Raw genomic sequence first — 22,933 nt, forward strand, 5'->3', positions numbered from 1 at the left:
AGTACTGTGTAATTGAAGATGTCTTGCTATTGTGCAGTACTGTGCAATTGAAGATTTCTTGCTATTGCGCAATACTGTGCAATTGAAGATTAATGGCTATTGCACAGTACTGTGCAATTACAGATTTCCTGCTATTGCACAATTATTCATATAATAATTTACACATCATGTTTGGTGTGTATCTCCTGTCATATCAGCATTTTTTTGCTTTTACCATGTTTACATGAATAAATCAGAATTCTAATATGACGTGCTTCTTTCGCTTTGCAAACAACACCGTGATAAAATTCTCGATATATCTATACTTGGCGCAGACTCCAAGATGTACACAAATGGCTGTTTAAATATGCCTCCCACGTAAATCCACATGTATCGTAACCTATGTGTAAACGGTTGTGAATTTCGCTGTGTTAACAATTACCATTGAATAAAACCCGACAGAACATTTATTCTGATTCTGACGCATAACAAAAAGAATTTACACATTAGAGAACGGAAAAATGGACAAAAACAAAATAGATTAAAATTCCGCGAAATTCCAGTAATAATTTTGGCGCATTAACGTCATTTCAAAACATGACGTCATACGTATGAAAACGTCAAAGCTGAAGGTTTTTCTATTGCGTTTACCTCCTAAACTAGGATACAATTGCATTAAAATAAATTATTGATGTAGGTGTTGCTTGTTTCTGTTCTATTGCATTATTCGCACATTTACTGATTTCAGCAAGTCAACATGGCGGCTCCTTGGTTACAACATGTCAACAGTGAATTTGACGGTAGCTTACGATAAAAAATGTAAATTTAAAATTGCAAATGTTGGGTTTACTGAGAAGTAACGTACAAAAGCAATCACATTTTTTTTCTAGCGGTTAGTTAAGAAATCCTTTATGCAGGTTTATTAAATTCGTTTTACATTTATCGAACAGTGGGTAAAATAGAACAGCCACACACACGGTATACCCATCATCGCTTCAGTTATTTAATGATCGTATTTGTCCTATTAGAATCGAAATAATTCCATGAATAAATCAGAAATAATCAATGTATAAATGGAGACAAAACAATATTGGTGACCGGCTACACCCCCTCCCCCAATTTTTAAAACCACCTTTTAGTTATTGTCCAAACTCAATATAAGCGTTCCCTCTGTGGTTTGTAGTCTTTCTGGAATAAAGGTCACCATATAGCCTTCAACAATGAGTAAAGCCCATACTGCATAGTCAGCTAAAAAAAGGCACCGAAATGACAATGTAAAACAAAGTACATTTGTGTTCCTACCACCCTCCTTCTCCCCAAAACAAAGTTTTAAACCCCCTTTTAGTTATTTCCCAAATACTCAATCCAAGTTTTTCCTTTGTGGTCTTTGTGGACTATAGGTCACCATACAGCCATAAACAATTAACTAAGCTCACACTGCATAGTCAGCTAAAAAAGGCACAGAAATCCCAATGTTAAACAAAGTATATTTGTGTTCATATAGACAGAGTGATATATACATTGTAGGTAACTGCTGCACTAGTCCAAATAATTATGACGTCTAATTTGTTTTAAATTGAGCTTTTTAGGAATCTGTGATAAAATCAGTGACACCCTTATTATTTGTTTGAGAACATATCCTGAACTTTACCTGTCGTTAAGCTGATTATGGGTCGATATAATTATACAAATATACACATTGAAAACGTGTTCTCTGGGAAAACAAATCGGTATGGAGGGAATAAAAAGGGGATGATACGACGATTTATCTTTAAAAAAACTTTCTAAAATACATGTGTGTCTCAAGATTTCGAACCCTTACCATTAACTTCAATAGACTGATAACTTATTTACTATATACAAGTTGGCGTAATATTGTATAACGCAATGACATTCTTTAGGTTCTTCAATTCATTTCTTCTTCTTTTTTCTCATGGTCGCACTCACTTTGCACTCGAAACATAGTTTAAGTAGTTTTTTTGGTTTATATGAATGTAAAACAGTAATTGATGAATAATAATCATTTTGGTTAAACAATTTTCTCAACATTTTGACTATTGGCGAAGACCGGATTAATGGTATTAAAATTTGAAATTTAATTACTGAAAAAATACATATTGTAAACACAATTATTTTTTTTTTCACAGCGTTGTTTGAAAATGATATTTTTTAAATGCATTACATGTGTTTGGTTATAATTTCCGAACGAAAATTAAACGATACTGACACATCAGAAGCATACATCTTTCAGTTTAGATGACCTTCAAGTGCCTTTCGGTTATGAAATGATCTGTAGAACCAGATAATGTATTATAAATATATCTCTGGTAGAACTGTCCAATACAATAAAACAATTTAAATTCAACATAAGAAGAAAGAGAAATAAATGTTTACTGATAACTTGTTCCGGCAAAGCCAACAACAACTTAAATGAAACATAATGTATCTAAGACTAAAATATATAATAAGTACACATTATAATTTTTTTTAGAGAAAAATGATATGAAAAGTTAATGAAAAGAGAATTAGGCACAACCCATCCAAACCCTCATAGTAAATGTCATCTGAATTAACAAAGGTTGGACCAATAAAGAAAGAGAAAATAGGTATACAAATTAAAATAGAGAATAATGCGCAAAATAAATGTAGAGTAGAAAAAATGATCTTATAATAAGACTAAAAGAATTAAGAAATAAGGGACACACAACCGATACCCTCATAGAACATTTGCATATATGTCATCCAAATTTAAAATGCACATACATTGTGTAATGCAGTTTGTACAATTTTTTTTTATAAACACCATATATACTAGTATATATGCTGCGTACAAGATGTAAGTTTGTACAAATTATAATTTGTACGGAGTTTTTGAACAAGTAATAAGTGTTTTGACACATACCTTCTTGCATCAGGTGATACAGTTTTATCTTCTAAAATGTACTAGTTCAATGTTTTAAATTCATATTTATATACTTCAACCTAACATTTAGTGCTATTATGACTATATATCACGTTTATATGATACATGTAAATTATTGATGCAATAATCAAAAAGTGAATGAAAAGCCATGCGTAACTGATTTCCCTTTGGACGATGTTCGTATGGTATAATCGAATTAGAAACACTTGGTAAAGTGCCCTTTATTTCCGATTTAATTAAAAATGAATAATTTTCATTTCAGATGTTATCGGTTTGACAAAAAACGGCCAGTATAACATTTATATTTATGGACATGACATCTAAATCAACTTGCTAATGACACTAAAATATAATTAATTAATTTATTTATTTCTGAAAGGCACATTCATACCCCCAGAGGTTAAAGGCATATACAAACAATACAATAGAAATATATACATAATGGAAAAATTAACATATCAAACATCATATATAAAGTAGTAAAACAGCATTAATGAACTAGAACTTACCAAACGTCTGCTTCATAAACACATTTAAGCAATGTAGTAACAATTTTGTTTCGTATCAATAATGGCAGACAGTGATCGCAAAACGTTAGCGACAGTATGGGGAGAGTTTAGTCAATCAACAGGATTTCATGGTGTAAATAAACTTGCAAACGGCAATAAATTAAGAAGGTAAAGTAGAAATATTTTCAACATTTTGTTATTGTGTTGATGCTATACCTGTATACTAAATAGCTATTTGCATTCAGGTATCACAGATTAAATTTATTCCGTCATTGTGTGTTAATTTGCGTTATTTGATTGAGTTAAGCCTTACAATTGATATTTTATAGTGTGTCTTTCTATGTTATGATATTATACTATTGTTTCAGAAAAAGGGAGAAGGTTTGGTACCATGAAAACGTTTTATACCGCTGCAAACGTTTGCACCTGTGCTAAGTCAGTAATCTGATGTGCAGAAGTCGTTGTTTGTTTATGTAGTTCATACGTGTTTCTCGTTTCTCGTTTTTATATGGATAAGACCGTTGGTTTTCCCGTTTAAATCGTTTTATATTACTTATTTTTGGTGCCTTTGGTGCTTGCTGTTCGGTGTGAGCCAAGACTCCGTATTGAAGGCCGTACCTTGACCTATAATGGTTTAATTTTTATAAATTTTAACTTGGATGGAGAATTGTCTCATTGGCACTTCCTATATCTATGTAGTTCCCTTTGAAAATAGCTAGGTCCACCGCCAGTGTGTTTAGATTTGTTTTAATCTATATACATGATATAGGATTAGGTTTTATTTCATTTATGATTTTTTTACTAATATTCCGTTGAAAAATTTAGCAAATTTTACTGAAATAGCGATAATGACTATATAAGGCAAAGTTGACATATACATATAAGAAAGACGAACTCAAGTAAGGTGAGGTCGATAATGTTAATGCTTATTAATACTTCTGAGGTTTTATAAAATAACGACAAAATTTAAAATTGAAAATATCCGAGTAAAACGCTAAAATCAAAGATGAAATAAATCAACTTAAATGATATGATCAAATCGGGAAAAGTCGCTTACTCAAGAGTTTAATGGACCGAAATAACTCACGGCTGAAAATCCAGATGAAGATATCTAACCCTTTCGTAGAGTTTTCCCACGGTGCAGTTTTGTAACATCGTGTTAAAGTGTGATTTTTGTTTGCTTTTTTTCTTTGTCATTTTCAAACACGGGAACGCTTATAATAAATTCCGGAATAAAGATATCATAAAAACAAATTAATATCATTTGAAGGAGTAATGTAATTATAGCTTCTTTTTTTTACATCAAACTTTAATATCATATGAACAGATAAATTGAGTGAATTGTACGATTTGCAAATTTATGTAACATTTTTTTTCTCAATCATACCGTCTGTCAAAGTTTATATTAACATTTCTTATCTATATATATATATAAAAAAAGAGCTTTCGCTGGCCGTGTGTTACCTTTCCTCGTCAGAGTTAATCTAGCGGCGTACTGCAGTACATGATATATAAGGCATGAAGATGTTATTGTTACAGATCAGCTATATTATCTATAGTAAAGGATCCTACAAATTAATGTAATATACAGTCACATAAAATAATTATATTTATAAGTACGTCTGAGTCAGTAACAACTCAACAACAGATGTATCCATCGGATCGCCATCAATGATGGTGATACATGGCTGTGTACATAATGTATATACAACTCGTCTAAACATCATATATCACCATTAGTAAATCTTCACAAAAAATAGTGGAACAACCAATATATTAGAAGTTTTGATATATAAAAATTTGATAGAACATACACATCCATTTTTACACACCTTTTATAATACTCATCACATTAAAATTCTGTAATATTCAATAATGTCTATTTATTTTATAGAACCAAGTACTATTTTGTGTCTTTTAAATGATATCAAAAAATGTTTTTTTTTCGACTTTTATCCAAAAAATTGCTATGCGTATAAGCATACATGTAAACACCACATAATTGTACGACGCGTTTTAGTTTTACTGAAAATTGGAAACTATGAAATGTTTTTACAGGTTGAAAACGTTCTACGATAGATATTATTTTGTCAGACACTTTTTTTCTTCATTTGGTTCTAATAATATGCCAAAAAATGTGTATATTTAACAGAGTTTAAACATGCAGACTGGAGAGAACCGACACCTTTTAACAGGAAATCTGACCATCTTGTTTAACAAAAAACAAGGCACTTCCAAGTGAACTCTACTAAAATGTAATGAGTCAAACAATATTTTTCTTTATATTTCAATGTTCCTGTCTGCAGTTACCTTTCCCCATCAAGTTTAAAGTCGAAGTTTTGTAATGGCGAACTGAAGATGTATGAATAATTCATTACCAATAGTAATCAAATATGAAGTAAAAAGAATCGCCAACACCATCAGAAGCGATCAAAGCTATATAAGTATGTTCGAATATGAAAACAATCTGGTAATCTGGTTTACCATTGAGCGTTATTTTTTCTTTTTTTCTTTGTGATCTAACGCTACTTTCAGCACGATTCACTATTCAATGGTAGGGTTATGTGGATTTATAGGGAACCGGAGTGTGTAGAAAGAACCATCGCCCTTCCACAAGATATTTGACCATCCTATTCAATTAAGATTGGAATCCATTACACTTATCACGGGCGGGGCTCTAACTTACAACCTGCAATGCCGCATGAATGTCTACAGTAGCTGCATGAACAACTTAAACCACCACTCTGCCATACCAAGCCCCCTTCGATTTGCATAAGAAAAGAATATTGTAGAACTTTTTTTATTAAACTGAACTAAATTTTGAAATTACCCAATTATATAATTGTGTATTTTTTAATTTTCAGTTTGTTTTGGCTGTGTTCATTTTTAGCATGCGCTGTGTACCTGACTTATGTGATGATTCAAGAATTAGGAAATTACTACAATTATCCTACCTACACAACACTTGAAGTGGAGAGACATTCTGAAATTGAATTTCCTGCAGTAACTATCTGTAATTTAAATTCATTAAGCAAATCATTAGTCTTGAATGATTCTAGAGTAGACAGTTACTATTTAAGCATTGAACCACGAGAGATATTTGATCTGCACAACCGGTTCAATTGGAGTGATCTATTCTATGAACAAAATGGATTTTTCAGAAACAGAACTGTAAAAGAAATCTTATCGAAACAAAAGAGATTACATTACGGTTTGTATAATTCCTTTATGTTTGATCAAACCCTCTACTGGGATCTCGAGGAATATTTCTCTGTGAAGTTAACACCGAACGGACCATGCCTTACTTCGAACAAAACCAAAATATTCAAAACGTCATATACAGGGTCAGCATACAACTTTGTAATGTGGTTGAATGTAGACCATGAGAATAGTTATTTTGGTCAATGGTTAGGAGAAGGGGTACAGGTAATATTATATTAATTACATGTTTACAATAATTCATAATAATTCATATCTATATACACCTGTATATATATATATATATATAGTTTAAAAGTAAAAAACACCAAAAAATCGAACATTGTTTCTGATAACTCTTTCACCGCATCTCATGCGGTTCATCAGACATAATTGTTATCGTTAATAGTAACGACTTGTGACGTTACGTTATAGTAACGTCATGCGGTAATTGTATATTTCTTACGGAATTTTATTAACGGACCGAATTTCACGTCCTATTTAATGTCGGCTGATTTATATGATCCGTTCATCCTACATTGACTCTTAAAATTCAAGAGTCTATCTAAAAATGAGGGTACTTTTTTTTTTAAATGAGGGTACTTTTTATATGACCTTCCAAATACCGTTTCGATCCCTAACATCACTGAAGAGACATTTATTGTCGAAATCCGGATCTGGTGTACTAAAAAAATATTGACACTGTATGTTTGCGGCATAACATCGTGGCCACAAGTTATTTTTTTTTTCTGTTTAGTATTAAATTTATATTAAGATCCATTTTGTTACATCTTGTGATCAATTTTATTTGGCAATCGCCAATGGCAGTCAGCAGGGTTAAAGAACATCAGTTGTTCGACCTGTTAGTCAAATGCGTTTTGTTTAAATATACTTTTTCACTTTTTTGGTCTTTTGGAAAATGTTGTTTGTGCTGTTTTAGACCCTTCTGCAACGAAATTTGTTTTACATGCACACGTATAAAAATTGCGGTTTTTATCCAACGCAATCATAGGTTTAAACGTAGTTTACAATTCAGACTCGTTTATAGTTTTTCGTTTGGGCTTGTATCATATTTTCCCTCCTATTTATATAAGCCGTTCATCCTACATTGACTCTTAAAATTCAAGAGTCTATCTAAAAATGAGGGTACTTTTTCTAAAAATGAGGGGACTTTTTATATGGCCTTCCAAATACCGTTTCGATTCCTAACATCACTGAAGAGACATTTATTGTCGAAATCCGGATCTGGTGTACTAAAAATATTGACACCGTATGTTTGTGGCATTACATCGTGGCCAAAAATTTTTTTTTTTCTGTTTAGTATCAAATTTATATTAAGATCAATTTTGTTACATCTTGTGATCAATTTTATTTGGCAATCGCCAATGGCAATCAGCAGGGTTAAAGCACATCAGTTGTTCGACCTGTTAGTCAAATGCGTTTTGTTTAAATATACTTTTTCACTTTTTTGGTCTTTTGGAAAATGTTGCTTGTGCTGTTTTAGACCCTTCTACAACGAAATTTGTTTTACATGCACACGTATAAAAAATTGCGGTTTTTATCCAACGCAATCATAGGTTTGAACGTAGTTTTCAATTTAGACTCGTATATTTAAAAATATATATATACAACTCGTCTAAGCATCAACCCAACAATGTTAGATCTGTATATTTGCTTTCTCAAATATATATATATATAATAGCTCGTATACGTTACTGTTTATTTACATAAGTTAAAGAGTTTCGCAGTTCGGCAATGCAGTCCTTGCCTACATAGTTACTTCCCTTACTGTTATAATCAACCTTCTGTAAATAGTTTGAGCAACTTTGTAGCGAACTTGCTGCAGACTTGCAGCTAGCGAATACGGAGTCTGTGTTTGCGGCATGTTTGTTGCAAAAACGCTGCAGATCTGCTGCACAAAATTTACCATGCAAATGAGTATTTGCTGCAAACATTTTTATGAAAATTGATCGTTCACTTGCATGTTTCTCTGCTGTTCTGCTGCGTGTTTAATATGTAATTCTTGCAATGCTCTTGCAAACTTTTTGAATTGTCAAAGATTTCTGCAATCTAGCTGTTAACATCTCTTATATTCTTGTTTTTTCTGTAATCTTACCGCAAGAAAGGATTTTCTTTTAAAAGAAAGTATATAGCCATGTCTTGTATAGTAAAACTCAGCCATGTATATCGAACATTTTCAACTTTTTTTGTTACATTAATCTGAATGATCATATTTCTGTAAAAGAGGGGCAAAAGATACCAGAGGGACAATCAAACTCATAGATTGAAAATAAACTGCATTACAACGCCATGGCTAAAAAATAAACAGACAAATAATAGTACACAGGACACAACAAAGACAACTAAGCAACATGAACCCCAGGCAAAAAAAACGGAGGTGATCTTAGGTACCCTGGAAGGGTAAGCAGATCGATTCACAAGTTGTGCTATTATAGGCAAACCTTTTCCGAATCCGCTACCTTGCATTTAATATTAGATTGGCGAATAGTTGTGATTGATTGATTGATTGTTGTTTGCTGTACGTCCAGTGGTAAATATTGCACGCAAGTTCATGATGAGAACAATATGATAATACATACAATAACAAGGTCTTTATAATAGCGGTCGACCAGGATGAACTAGAGATTGTCATTTGAAAACAAGGGTGCATTAGATAGATACAATGATTTTGTTTTACACTAGGCCACTTCTGGACCCCTCAGAAACTTGTTGCAAGGGGCATTTACATACATTGATCATGGCATTCTCTCTAAACAAAACATCGGGTTAACATCTCTTTTTTGACGTGGCTATGGCTGCGAATTAATACATCAAACGCATCCATGCGGACGCCGAACTTTTCAAGGGATTTACTTCGGTCGGAAGAAAACAATATTTCTTTACCAAGATTAATGTTTGGATGTTGAAAGGTATTAAACCATTACCATCCGCAATTATTGCAGACAGATTATTATGATGGATATGGACTTCTAATCATTTTTCATCATGGTCTTGTTTTTAAAACAAAGCACACAATTAAACCGGAAAATTGTTGACCGTCGTAATATTTGTTCAAATTATTTCATTTAAATATAAATCCTGACATTTTTTTTTTAATTCACAGTTAACTAACCTGACATTTTTCTTTTCGTTCACTCTTGACGAACCTGACATTTTTCTTTTAGTTCACAGTGCTGGAACCTGACATTTTTCTTTTAGTTCACAGTTCACAAACCTGGCATTTTTCTTTTAGTACACTCTTCACGAACCTGACATTTTTCTTTTAGTTCACAGTTCATAAACCTGACATTTTTCTTTTAGTTCACAGTTCACGACAAGGATGAAGATCCCCATTTTCAAGGTTCTAGTGGTTACTTTATTGAACCAGGACACGAGTAGTACGGGGCACTTAGGAAATACACTGTAAGTTATTCTGTCAACAAATATGACATAAAGCATGCATGTATCGTCTGATAGTCATGTAGCGGCTACCTTTGTGATTCAAGTATTTACTTTTTATTAGAACTTAAGAAATGTATTTTAATGTCCCATTTATGGGCATTATGTTTTCTGGTCTGTGCGTCTCTTTGTTCGTCCGTCCGTCTGTTCGTCAGTTCGTCCGTCTGTCCCGCTTCAAGTAAAAGATTTTGGTCGAGGTAGTTTTCGGTGAAGTTGTAGTTCAATCAACTTGAAAGGTACTACACATGTTCTTTATAATATGAATTTACTAATTTTAATGCCAAAGCAGAGAGTTTACCCCATTTTCACGGTCGCCTGAACATAGAAAATGATAGTGCGGATGGGGCATCCGTGAACTGGGGACACATTCCTGTTTATATTAATTCATTTCCTTTGGCAATTCATAATTTTACTAAATTATACAACACTTGTTTTGCAAAATGTTTGATATAGCATAATAATTTAGTAATTCAGAGTTAGGGGGGGGGGGCAGGAGGATTTTGAAAATAAATAACTCAGCCTTGATAATCATAAAATAAATGGTTTGTTCTGTGGTAGTTTAAAGATAAATTACCTAACTTGCAATGTATTGAAAATAAATAACTTAGCAGGTTTAATCTAAAGTATGTGATGGCACCAGATTTTTCATAAATTCATCTTTTTTCTCAAAAAAAAAATCGGGAAACACAATTTTTTTATGATAAAAGTATAGATATTATTTAAATATATATACTTGAAATTGTTTTCATTAAAATTGAGATATATAACTGTCTCAGGAAACCTTACCTCATTTTTATTTCAACAGGGCCGTAACTCAGTACATTGAGGCAAATGCCTCATGTAGGAAATTTTAAAACCAAACGCTTGTCGCCATATCAAATTGTGTTTACGGCGATTTTTCGGGATCAATGTTTCTTATTTATTTGTCTTTTGTTCATTGAATGCCCTTCTGTATTCTGTTAGTGTTGCATTCCTTTTGTAATCTAGTAATTTTGTTATGAACTTGATCATGCAGTTTAAAATAAAATTAACAAAAACCACCAGCCACAGACTTAACTATGTGAATTCAATTTTGCTTTATCATGCACATTGGTCTTTTGATGTTGTCTCTAGAAACTTAAGTCTTACACTGAATTTATACATTTTGCTTTGAGACCAAAGTATTGTCAAAAAATTATTAAAATAACTTGCATTTTCAGATTATGAAAGGGTCTTTGGAACACCAAAGATGATGATTACTTCTGATTAAATGGTACAAAATGACTATACTATACATGTATTATTTATAATAAACAAATCATTTAAAAATTGTATGTTTTCAAATATCATAATTATAGTTGTGAAAATGAATAATCAGTCCCTCGCTTTAATGAACTTGAAAAATCTTGCTTCAATAGGGCAGAAAATGGACAATCTGTCCTCTTAGTTTACAAAAATAAATAACTGAACAAAAACAAATCCTCATGCTCCCCCTCCTCAGAATATCAAATGGTCGTCCCCTTAAGATAAGAAATACTGCATTCAGTTGAAATTGTTTGAACTTGCTTTCAATTAACACATAGTGTATTTTTGTTAACTGTACATTGTTTAATATTTTGTGGGTATTTGTTATCTATAATTATACCATTATTTTTAAGCTGAGTGCTTTTCCTGTACGTATAATTATTGTATGTTCATAAACATGTATGTTTGGTTAGAGGTATAGGAGGAGGGTTGAAATCTCATACACATGTTTAACCCCGCTGCAATTTTGCGACTTTCCCAAGTCAGGAACCTCTGGCCTTTGTTAGTCTTGTATGATTTTTAATTTTAGTTTCTTGTGTATAATTCGGAGTTTAGTATGACGTCCATTATCACTGTACTATTATACATATTTTTTAAGGGTCAAGCTGAAGGACGCCTACGGGTGCGGGAGTTTCTCGCTACATTGAAGATCCATTGGTGGCCATCGGCTGTTGTCTGCTCTATGGTCGGGTTGTTGTCGCTTTGACACATTCCCCATTTCCTTTCTCAACTTTATATACCTTTCGTTAGTTCGCTGATCAAGTAAAAAATTAACAGGACACAAGAACACTCGATTATCATGGCCAAGGCATTGTTTTTCCTTAAGGAATGACTGTTATATTTTTTCTGTCTATTTCTACTCAGGTTATTTCAAAGTGTTCGTCACATTTTTTGTTTTGTTCTTTCGAATACTTATTTATTAGATAGAAAACATTTTACAGTCATTCCTTATAATTTAATTCTAAATTCCCTTATAAGCCAGTAAAAATAATTATAAAAACTTGGTCACTTCACGATCACATGACAAAATTGTGTCTATGAGCTGATAGACAAGACACTGTTATCCTATCAAAAGAGACATTAAATCCAAAATTAGATTATCATGATTTTTCATTGAGGTTTTTCTTATCGGCGAATTTTATGTTGATTGCAGCATGTGCAGTTCTGTTATAGTTTCTGTAACTTTTGTACAGATATGCACAACTTAGAGCATGACATATTGTGATGAGACCTTTTTGTTATTGCGTACTGGTTTATATATATTCTTTGATCTTGTATGTCGTTTGGATTCAAACTTTCTCATGTTAACCCTACATCTCCTTTTATCCACTTACAATACCATTGTGTATTGCAATAATGTATTCCTATAGATCCATTAGATTTAATTGGTAATTAGGAACTTGTAATCATTTTGTAATCGTTTCATATGCAAAAGGGAAACCAAAACAAAATAAACATAGCGAAAACATCAACAAAATAAAAAAATAATAAGTCATAAAAACACTACAAAAATAAAACTGATTATTGAACACCATAAACCTATAACTCCGATACAGTTACTGGTACGGGGTGTTTTTAAACACAACTTTAAACTGCAAGTTCAACATGTTCAAATCCAGAACAAAGGCGCTCGTTGAAATAAAAAGAAAATAACGAATTGAACAATTATGACCAATCATGCAACGTACCTACATGAGGCTAATATGATAACGATATAGAGTCTCAAAATTTGAAAAAAAATATTTGAAAATGGCTAAGAAGTAGGTAGAATGCAAAACTTTGCCGTGCATGTCTTTCCAGTTGCCGAGTACAAACTAAGTTTATATTTCTAGATGATTTATTGTTGTTCTTTTTACACTGCAAATCCTTCAACTGTTTCAAACGAAATCTTTTTGTTAACTTAAAAAATCCACGAACTGAGTGTATTCTGTAATTACAGTTTAAATAAAACGCTACGAAAACGCAATATCAAAATTAAAAAACAAGACGATGAAATAACACAGTTTGAGTATAAATATTGTTTCTGTATTGTTAATAAGTGCTATTTTTTCACATTTTTGGTCGGTGTGAAAAAAAAGTTCGAAATTGTGTTTTTTCTTTATTTCTTCTTGATTTTCTATGGAGACGTTATTAATTTCATTTACAACGGGCATGTGCACCATTAATTTCTAGCGATAATATTTATATCGCTCTACTGTGCTGAGAAAGGAAATCATCACTCAGTAAGATCAAAATAAAATTTCGTAAAATAGCGATAACGACAGCTATTGTTTAGTGTTTTTAAATACCACTCGACTGAATCTCGCATTGCAAATTTTCTTAGACTCAGAGTCGTTCAAATACAGCTGCTATTTAAACACAATAAGCAGTTATTGTCTAATATAATTATGTCTTTTATAACAGAATTACAAGGACTACTTATACGCACGGGTATATACTATGATTCAACTGGGGTGGTGTTCTCGAAGTTATCTTAGGATTAAGACGTGTCCTAAGACCATCTTATGACAAGTCTTTGTCCTAAGTCGTATTCTCGAAGCTCTATTATCTTAGGATATATCATATTTTTCGTCCTAACTTTAGAACACCTAATTAGGTGTCTTAAGATCATCATATCTTAATCCTAACTTTTCGTATGTTTTTTTCTCAATTTTTTACGTGAAGATGAACATGAAATGAAACGCACCATCGGTTATTAACTCGTATACAGAAATTGTGCATGGTTTTAAACTTTGAACTTTGTGTTTTACGATACGATTACACTACTAATTAATTATTATCATTTCAAAACAAATTGTTTTCTAGTTTAAATCACGATCCTTTTTGATATTATTCTATAATTACATTTTAAAAATCATGCATTTTAGTAAATACATGTTATTACAAAATTTCGTAAACAATTTTATCATATGGTTTCGTCTTTAATAAATGTTTTATCAAACAATTACTTTAACTATTTAGAATAGAATTTCGCACATAGGATATGTTTAGGACGTCTTAACATCAGATGTGACTAAGATAGCTTCGAGACACAACTTAAGAGTGTCCTAAGTCGATCCTAAGTCCATCCTAAAATTGGTCTTATCTATGACTTAGAACGAATCTTTGGATACTTTCGAGAAGACCACCCCTGGTCAGTAAGTGAATAGTTAACGGTTTGATTTACAATGCCGTGCGATTCTTTTTGTCTGTCTAATAAATCTGAGGGAAGACAAGTGAAAAAGTTTGAAGGTGCATCCCTTGATAAAGTTATCATATAATTTTCACTTTGAATGGACCAAATTTCTAGAAAGTTATATTACATTTATTAACGTCTTAAAATCATTTAATGTAGATTCATGGTATACTGCAATCTTGGCTCATTGTACAAATGCAGTATACAATCGGTATAATTCTTTGTCAAAATCTACAAATTTGAAGACCGATGTGCAATTTTATTGGTAAGACTTTTTATTTGTATAACGAAAACTTAACGATTTATTACATTTCTTTTAATGTTTAAAGTCATAAGAAACCTCAAATTAAAAAAAAAATATGCATATGTTTTTTATAACTAAATGGATAGTTTTCATTATACAACTTATGTATATATACTTTTTTCTGAGGAAAATTCTTTAATTTGTCCACATTTAGAAGAAGTTTTCTTATTTTTCATTGCTTCCTTTAAGGAATCAATTCGCCGACAAATTTTCCGTATGCATAGTGACCTGAGCGTAACCCTCCTCGTAAAAACCGGTGATCGCAATACGCATGGATCTGTCATTAAAATAAACAAGTATCTGATTGTACATGTTAAACACGTGCTCAATACCCATGCTTTTTGTAATTTGTTTACTATAAGGTGACAATCAGTAAACTTCGGCTTTAAAACACGGCATTTAGTAAGCAGCCATATTTGTTAAATCATAATAGACAGGGAGAAAAAAATTACGATTAGACGATATATTTGCGTAAAAAGTGAGAAAATCGTGCACAGAGCACTAAGTTTATGAAATTTACATGCATTGGTTCAAGAATTGGATAACAATTATTTTTTACCACTCACTCGTGGCATATGACTTTAACAAATATATAATTTTTGTGTTTTTTAGAATCAATTTTTCAAATTAGTCTTTTTAGGGGAGATAATTTTTTTGTGTAAATAATTTATACTGGATTAAGAGGCAAATTTTTACTTGTAGCAAGAAAAGAAGTTAGGTGACATCATTTCTTCTTTTTATTTTCTTAAAAAATATCATTAAACTAAGTCTTTTCATAATTTATTTGAAAATTCTGTCTCATAGATTTCTTTTTATGCACAAAAATGCGATTTTTCGTGATCAATCTAAGCAAATTTGGGCATTTTTGTACGACTCGCAGCTTGCAAGATAGCGCTGGGACCCGTACTTTTTATTATATTTTGGAAAAAAAGCATAGCCAAATCTTCATTTCGAAAAAGGATAAGAAAATTCTGTCCGAGGAAATTTATTTCAATGTTTATATCTACCTTAAGTTAATATGAATTAATTTAAAACGTAATTTGCGCATAAAAAAATATTAATCTTATTCCTTGACACATATGGATTTCTTGACATATTTTGGGTAAAACTTAAGAACATCTACATTTAGTATCATTGATGCGACTGTCATACAAGTGAAGGTTAAGCTAGATTTAAAACCAAGTTAAATTCACCATTTTTACGTAAGAAAATGACTGTACCAAAATGTCAGGAATATGACAGTTGTTGTCCATTCGTTTGGGATGTTTGCGTTTTTGATTTTGCCATTCGATAATGGACTTTTCTTTTTGAATGTTTGCTCGGAGTTTAGTACTTTTGTGATTTTACTTTTTAGCATGAATATTTGTCAGAACCGTTTAGAGCGACACCAACAGAGTTCTGCAGAGAATCTTTTGAAGATGGAAAGAAGTACGTATCAACAAAGTGTTGGAAAGAATGCTATGTCAGTTATATTTATGAGGCCTGTAAATGTATTGATTTTGATTACAAAGGTATGTATATGTGAAATTTTTCTTAGTAGACATTTCGCGGATGAATGTATGTTTTTGCGTAAAGAGACAGACATAAGTACAAAATGTAGTAGTTCCACTTGCTAATGAGGTAACGGTTCACGGTAAATGAACATTCCTCTACCTTCATTCAGTGAAATCCTTCTTGATTGGTTACACCACCTATGCGTTTAAAAAAAGCTACTTGTTTATTAAATCAAGAAGGTACTATTTCTGACAGCGAAATATATTATGTACAATAATTATTCTGATATTGCTTCTTTCGCTTTGTAAATAAACCTATGGGCGAAATCAAATAAAATACATGCGTATATTGACTACTGCGGAGAATTGAATTTTTCAAATTGGCATGCATTGGATACATTACATTAGCTTAAAACACTTTCAAACTCTTAAATGATGTTCATGTTGTTAATAATACATATAAAACAGTGATTAATCTGGTTCAATACTATGAATATTTAGACTTAAAGAGAACATTCCTTCCGGCTTTGTTGGGGATATATACTCACTGATTATATTGAAAATGTTGTTGACATTATATATATATCGTAAATATGAATAATTGATGGAAATATTTTACAATGAGTTACAATGTTAAACAATCCTAGCAAAATAAACATGTATACTATAAGTATTGAAATTTAATAAATATTTTACGAGCCATCTTCTTTAATTTAAAATTGACATCAATCATGGTCATTATTCTACACAACGGAGAATTGATTTCAACCGTTATAACGAAATACACGAACAATGTGTAACATATTGTTGATAATAAGGTAAACAAAGGTATTATGAATTGCATGGTAATCGTCGAAAACAAGTTCAGTTACAACTTTTAAAAAGTAGAATCATTATAAAATAGCATTTTTAAATTAAGCATATCAATATTGTATGTAAACTGTTATTCGCAATTAATGATATGCAGGGTAACATATCATGAATTTTGGTTTATTTGTAGATTACCCCATTTGTTCTAAGTATGATTATTTCAAGTGTGCAAGACCAGCAAAAGGTATGAAGCAAGAAGTATGAAGTAAGATGGACAGGACAGTGAAGAATATCAGTTTAGATAAAAAAAGAAATTCATTTCGTTGAGAATAGTTGGTAAATTAAGTCGACAGTAGTTGTCCGTCCGCACATAAAAACGCGAGGTTTGGCTAGCCATAACATCAGGTTCAACCCACCATTTTTCTTAAATGTGTTGTACCAAGTCAGGAAAATAGCAGTTGTTATCTTATAGTTCGTTTTTGTTTAAGATGCATTGTCGTTTGTTTTTGTTCACTTCAGTGTTTCTTTTGTTTCGTTGTTTTTCCTCTTATAGTTAATGTGTTTCCCTCTGTTTTAGTTTGTAACCTAGATTTGTTTTCTCTCAATCGATTTATGACATTTTAACAGCGGTATACTACTGTTGCCTTTTTTTACAGAAGTTTGAATTCGTGAATCAATTAAGACACCAAATCGATTTCAATTTCAAAAGAAGTGATCGAGACCGAGTGCGTTGACAGGTTATTTTATCCTACTGTTAAGGGCGAGTTTAAAAGAAATCTAGAATTAAAAAATGAGACGTTAGGTCAGAAGAACATTAATTAAGGTGACTGGTGCGTCCATAGATTTGTTTCATAATTTGTCAAAATGATTTTTTTATGCTTTTTTTTCAAAAATATAATAAAAAGTATGCGAAACGGGACTTTTTTCATGCTATAGGTTTTGCAAAAAATTGTCAGATTTTGTATCCATTTTTGTGTGATAAAAAGAAAACTACACCATAAAATTTCAAGATAAAATGTGAGAAAATAGCTCTTATAACATGTTTTAAGATAAGAAAACATGGGGTCACTTGACTTGTTTTCTTGCTACACATTAAAATAGGTAAATTAAAAACACTTTCTATAACAAAATTACTTTATCATGTTTATCTTAGTATTTTCCCCTTATTTGGCATAGTTGAAAAAAAAATGAATCAAAAACAAATATTATGTCTTTTTTTTTTTAGAAAATATAGTTAGTAATAAATAAAACACTTAACTTTCTAAACGTACACTAAAATTCTTGCACATGAAATTCATATTACTTTCAAAATTTGCACATAACATTAAAGATCTAGACGAATTGTTTTTTGGTATTTCAAAATCCAAGATGGAGGAAGACACCCGAGCCACATTTTTTATTTATTTTATTCTTATTTGTTTACCTATCTTTTTGTTAGTACACACAAAACATCTTACTAATTAGTTTTGCAAAACTCACATATACAAATTTAGGCATATTTCGGTTTGTACAAACTATTTGGCAAATAAATTCACATACACAATTCGGTATATCAAAATTATGCGCTGTTTACTTGGCTGCTGGTGTACCAGGACAACGTTGTTGCCATGCACTGCTTTTTGCTTGGCCTAGCTTTCCTCCTGATCCTACTTTTGGTGGCTCCGTGTTTATTAATTATTTATGTTTACGTATATATTTTTTTTATGTTATGTTTTCTATAAAAATTATTTTTCATATTATTTTATTTTATTTATTTTTATATTCTTTGCTTTATTTTATTTATTTTTATATTCTTTGCTTTATTTTATTTATTAACATATTCATCAATTTATTTATTCCTTCAATTATTCAGATTTTTTCCCTATTTTATTTTTTATAAATTTATTTTTTGTCATTCTTAATTATTTAATGCCAAAAAAAGGCACAAGCCAGGGCCGACCATGCGAGGGCTGTATATCCAGTCAATGTCATTAAAAGCTTCCATTTGTTGTAGCCACCTTAAAATAATATAAGATAAAAAAAACTTGGTTATGAAAATCCTTTTTGAGATATTTGATTTTTGTAAAATGACTGGAAAAAGCTGCCTATTTTTTCCTTCCGACACAAGGCAAACTATTTCCCCCCATAACACCTATTTATCTTTTAACATAAGACTTAATAGCTCATAAAAGGTCATTTGACAAAATTTTAGCAGATTCTTGATTTTCTTTCTTTTGATTTGAGACCCAAATAATACCAATGCAAATATAAGGTAAAAGTCCAAGTCAGCCTTCTCCCATCATATTTTATGAATCAAATATCTCGAAAAAGAGCTCCATGACCTTTCATTTTTTTTTAACTTATTTTGATCCTTAAATAATACTCTTCCAGCTTAAAGTATCAATTTTGAATTCTTGATTTATTAAATTTTACCTAAGATCACATAAGCACATCCTTAAATCTTAGAAATGAGTTGTTTATACTTATACTTTCTTTTTTAAAATTTTCATAGGAGAATTTTATGGAAACTCCAAAATGAAGACAGGTTGTCATTGTCCACCTGCATGTTCTAGCACACGATACGAAGTAACACTTTCTTCATCCATATTTCCGTCGGACTTCTACAATGATTTTCTTCTAAAGGCAGTTAATGAATTTGAACAGGATTATTACAGGTAATAACGTACTATATAATTTCTCAAAATCAGACCTGGGTTTTGTCAAAGCTCTTATTTCCTTGCCCGGCCTTGGCTATACTTGAATCTTTTTGAGTTTTCATGCTCTATTGTTTTTCTTCTATATTTGGAGATTTCAAATGTTTGGCCTTAAGCAATGGCAAAGAGACATTTATTATCGAAATACGCATCTTGTGCATCGGAATTTGTACCGCTACAGTTATTGATGATTTTCAGTGATTCTCGAAGCCAGGATCTATTTTACATGATTGTTTTGCTTTTATATATACATGTATTGGAGCGTCCCATTAAAACGCTATTCCTTACGTGGTCATTGTCTGTAAAAATTTTGGTGGTTTAAAAACATAAAGTATTCTTATGACGGGTGTTACTGGAAGCAGGAAACACTTTTAGCTTTTGAAAACTTGGCTAGTTTCAGGTTGTGTTTTTTTTTCTTATCTCAAAAGCCAATTATTAAATTTCATCTGGTTTAAGCATTATTTATTCAGACTTTACCCCAAAAATTGCACATACTAACATTTTTTTCACCTTTCAGAAAAAACCTAATAGTCATTCACATCTACTTTGATGAACTAAAAACAACAATTGTAAAACAGTTACCTGTTTATGGATCATCGGTGGAGATATTTGGTTAGTTTTATATGTGATTATGTTTAACTCTCTACATTGGTTAGTTTTATATGTTATTACATTTAGATTCTCTACTACCTAATTATATTCAATGAAAATGCAAAATTTCGGGTGTCTGTAGTACTTTTCTGGTGTTACCATGCATGCTTTTAAAATAAAAAAAAACCTAGATCTATGAGAAGGACTTTACTAGTATGATAAAAAAAAGGAGCTTAAAAAGAATAGAAAAATTCGACTAAAGAGAACTTTAAATGAGAGAGTTACCTGTTGAAGTTATATTTTATATATTCGGAAAATCTAACAGAATACTAATATATACAAGACAGAAAGAATAACATGTTTAATTGCACATTACAATGTCAGAAGTAAAAGTAATCAATCTTATTTGAAAGAGTGCATTTATGTGAAGATTTGATCCTACTCTAAATGTCATAGCATGAATTCATTTTAACACTCTTATATTTGTGAATGAGTAAGCTGAATTAACGTGTCAATACAAGTACAATTCCTGAGATTGAATTTGTGTTCTCTAATTGGGATGGAGACACATGTGAGTTTCCTGATACTTATCTTCCTCAACAGTATATATAAAATTGAGAATGTAAATAAGGAATGAGCAAAAAGACAACAACCCGACCAAAGAGTAGAATACAGTATGAAAATCTACACCAAAAATGATTTCTCTGTTTTGTGTTACTTTCAGGAAATCTCGGGGGACAGATGGGATTATTCCTAGGAGCCAGTATACTCACCATTACAGAGCTTGGGGAATTTTTGGGGTTTGTTTTGTGGTTTATCTGGAAGAAATGCAAAAACAGGAATCGTACAAACTTTTCTAAAGAAAAGAATGTCATTGCCACACTCCAAGAAATGTAAACATGTGTATCGGTAGTCATGATTTAGTTAGAAAGTTAACTTGTATATCTATCTTTGTTATACTTAATTTTAAACAAATGTAATACAAGTAATCTATAAATTACTATATATATTTTGATTCGGAGTTGTGTATTTGTTTTTATTTGGCTGTTATTTACAACTATCTTGACAAACTTTATGTTTGACGCACTAACATGGAATTAAAGAATTTTCATAAATAATTTGTTTAATTGAACAGACTTAAATGTATATGTTCCGGACCATATGAGTATTTGGACCATACGCGTATGGTCATGACACTATGTATATATACTCTACAATGTATGGTACGGGTATCTTACGATTAACGTTGCATTTAATATATTACCCTTCCAGGTGTCATAACCTAACAGGTTTAAAAAAGAAGTTCAATGTTTAAATCACATGCACTTGGGGCATCGCATCCCCCTTTTTTAATCTCTTACATATTTCAAATATTTTCAGTTATGTCATGTGATTATGCTTCCATTCGAACGATTTTGCAATCACAAGTACTGTAGTTCATAACCTACTGTGATCGTAGAGCAAGAACCCATCAATTTAGAGGGATAAAACAAGACATTCGAAGAATTGAAAAAAAAACAATCTAAATGCCGTGAAAAGGTGAGAAAACTCCATTTTGTAGCGCCGGTGGTTTCACTTGCGAACAAAATACTCGACAGAATAATGGCATTTTGAATTTACTAATACTAGCGAGGGAAAGATAACAGATACGCGACGATTTAAATGACAGGATTCAAGTAAGTTACTTGTGTCTATTTTGGTTTGCAGAACTAACTGAGTAGTCCTGCGAAGCGAACAATATAATTTATTCGAAAAGTACCGGTATTTACTCGACAGAATAATGGCATTTTGAATTTACTTATACTAGCGAGGGAAAGATAACAGATACGCAACGATTTAAATGATAGGATTTAAGTAAGTTACTTGTGTCTATTTTGGTTTGCAGAACTAACTGAGTAGTCCTGCGAAGCGAACAATATAATTTATTCGAAAAAAACCCGGTATGGTCTAGATATTCAAATGCCTGTTTTGGCCCATTAATAACCCAATGAGTATATACTTAAATAGTTCGACCACAGATGTATGTTATAGATACGCATATGGACAGGAACATATGCAAAAGACGTAATTGGACGTTGCCAATGGTATCATTTCATTTACTTACGATATTATAGTTCATCGCACTTCGGACTGCAACACATTATAGAATGGTCAAGCATAAAAGTGATATTTTATACTTTATGTTATAAAACATCTAGAAATTGCCACTTGTAAAAGCCATTACATTAATAATCTGTTCCGTTTTATTGAATCCTTTTGTATTTGTATATATTTAAACGTGAGATACTTGTATATAAAAAAAACCAAGAAGATATAGTTTGATTGCAATTGACACAACTTTCCACAAGAGACCAAATGATCAGTTACAGGGGTTGTTCTTCCTTTATTTCTGTACAAAGCGAACTTGGCATCTAATTATTTATATTCTAACTCGTTACCTCAAACGAATGTAACGCATTTATAAAATAAATAACAAACACTTGTTTCATAGGAATAGCTCGCCAACATGTGCAGC

General features: G+C 31.5%; 1 protein-coding gene across 1 annotated transcript; it reads left to right on the top strand.

Annotated features, from left to right (window-relative positions):
* The first annotated feature begins 3,422 nt into the window (after nucleotides 1-3,422).
* LOC139525104 (acid-sensing ion channel 5-like) lies at nucleotides 3,423-21,316 on the top strand. The gene is made up of 7 exons (XM_071320288.1): nucleotides 3,423-3,579; nucleotides 6,276-6,837; nucleotides 16,186-16,342; nucleotides 17,325-17,378; nucleotides 19,626-19,788; nucleotides 20,345-20,439; nucleotides 21,143-21,316. Exons 1-7 carry the CDS (start codon nucleotides 3,473-3,475, stop codon nucleotides 21,313-21,315), a joined length of 1,311 nt encoding a protein of 436 aa, XP_071176389.1. The 5' UTR covers nucleotides 3,423-3,472; the 3' UTR covers nucleotide 21,316.
* The last annotated feature ends 1,617 nt before the right edge of the window (nucleotides 21,317-22,933 follow it).

The sequence above is a fragment of the Mytilus edulis genome, chromosome 5, assembly GCF_963676685.1.
Source record: "Mytilus edulis chromosome 5, xbMytEdul2.2, whole genome shotgun sequence".
In the NCBI taxonomy this organism is placed as follows: domain Eukaryota; kingdom Metazoa; phylum Mollusca; class Bivalvia; order Mytilida; family Mytilidae; genus Mytilus; species Mytilus edulis.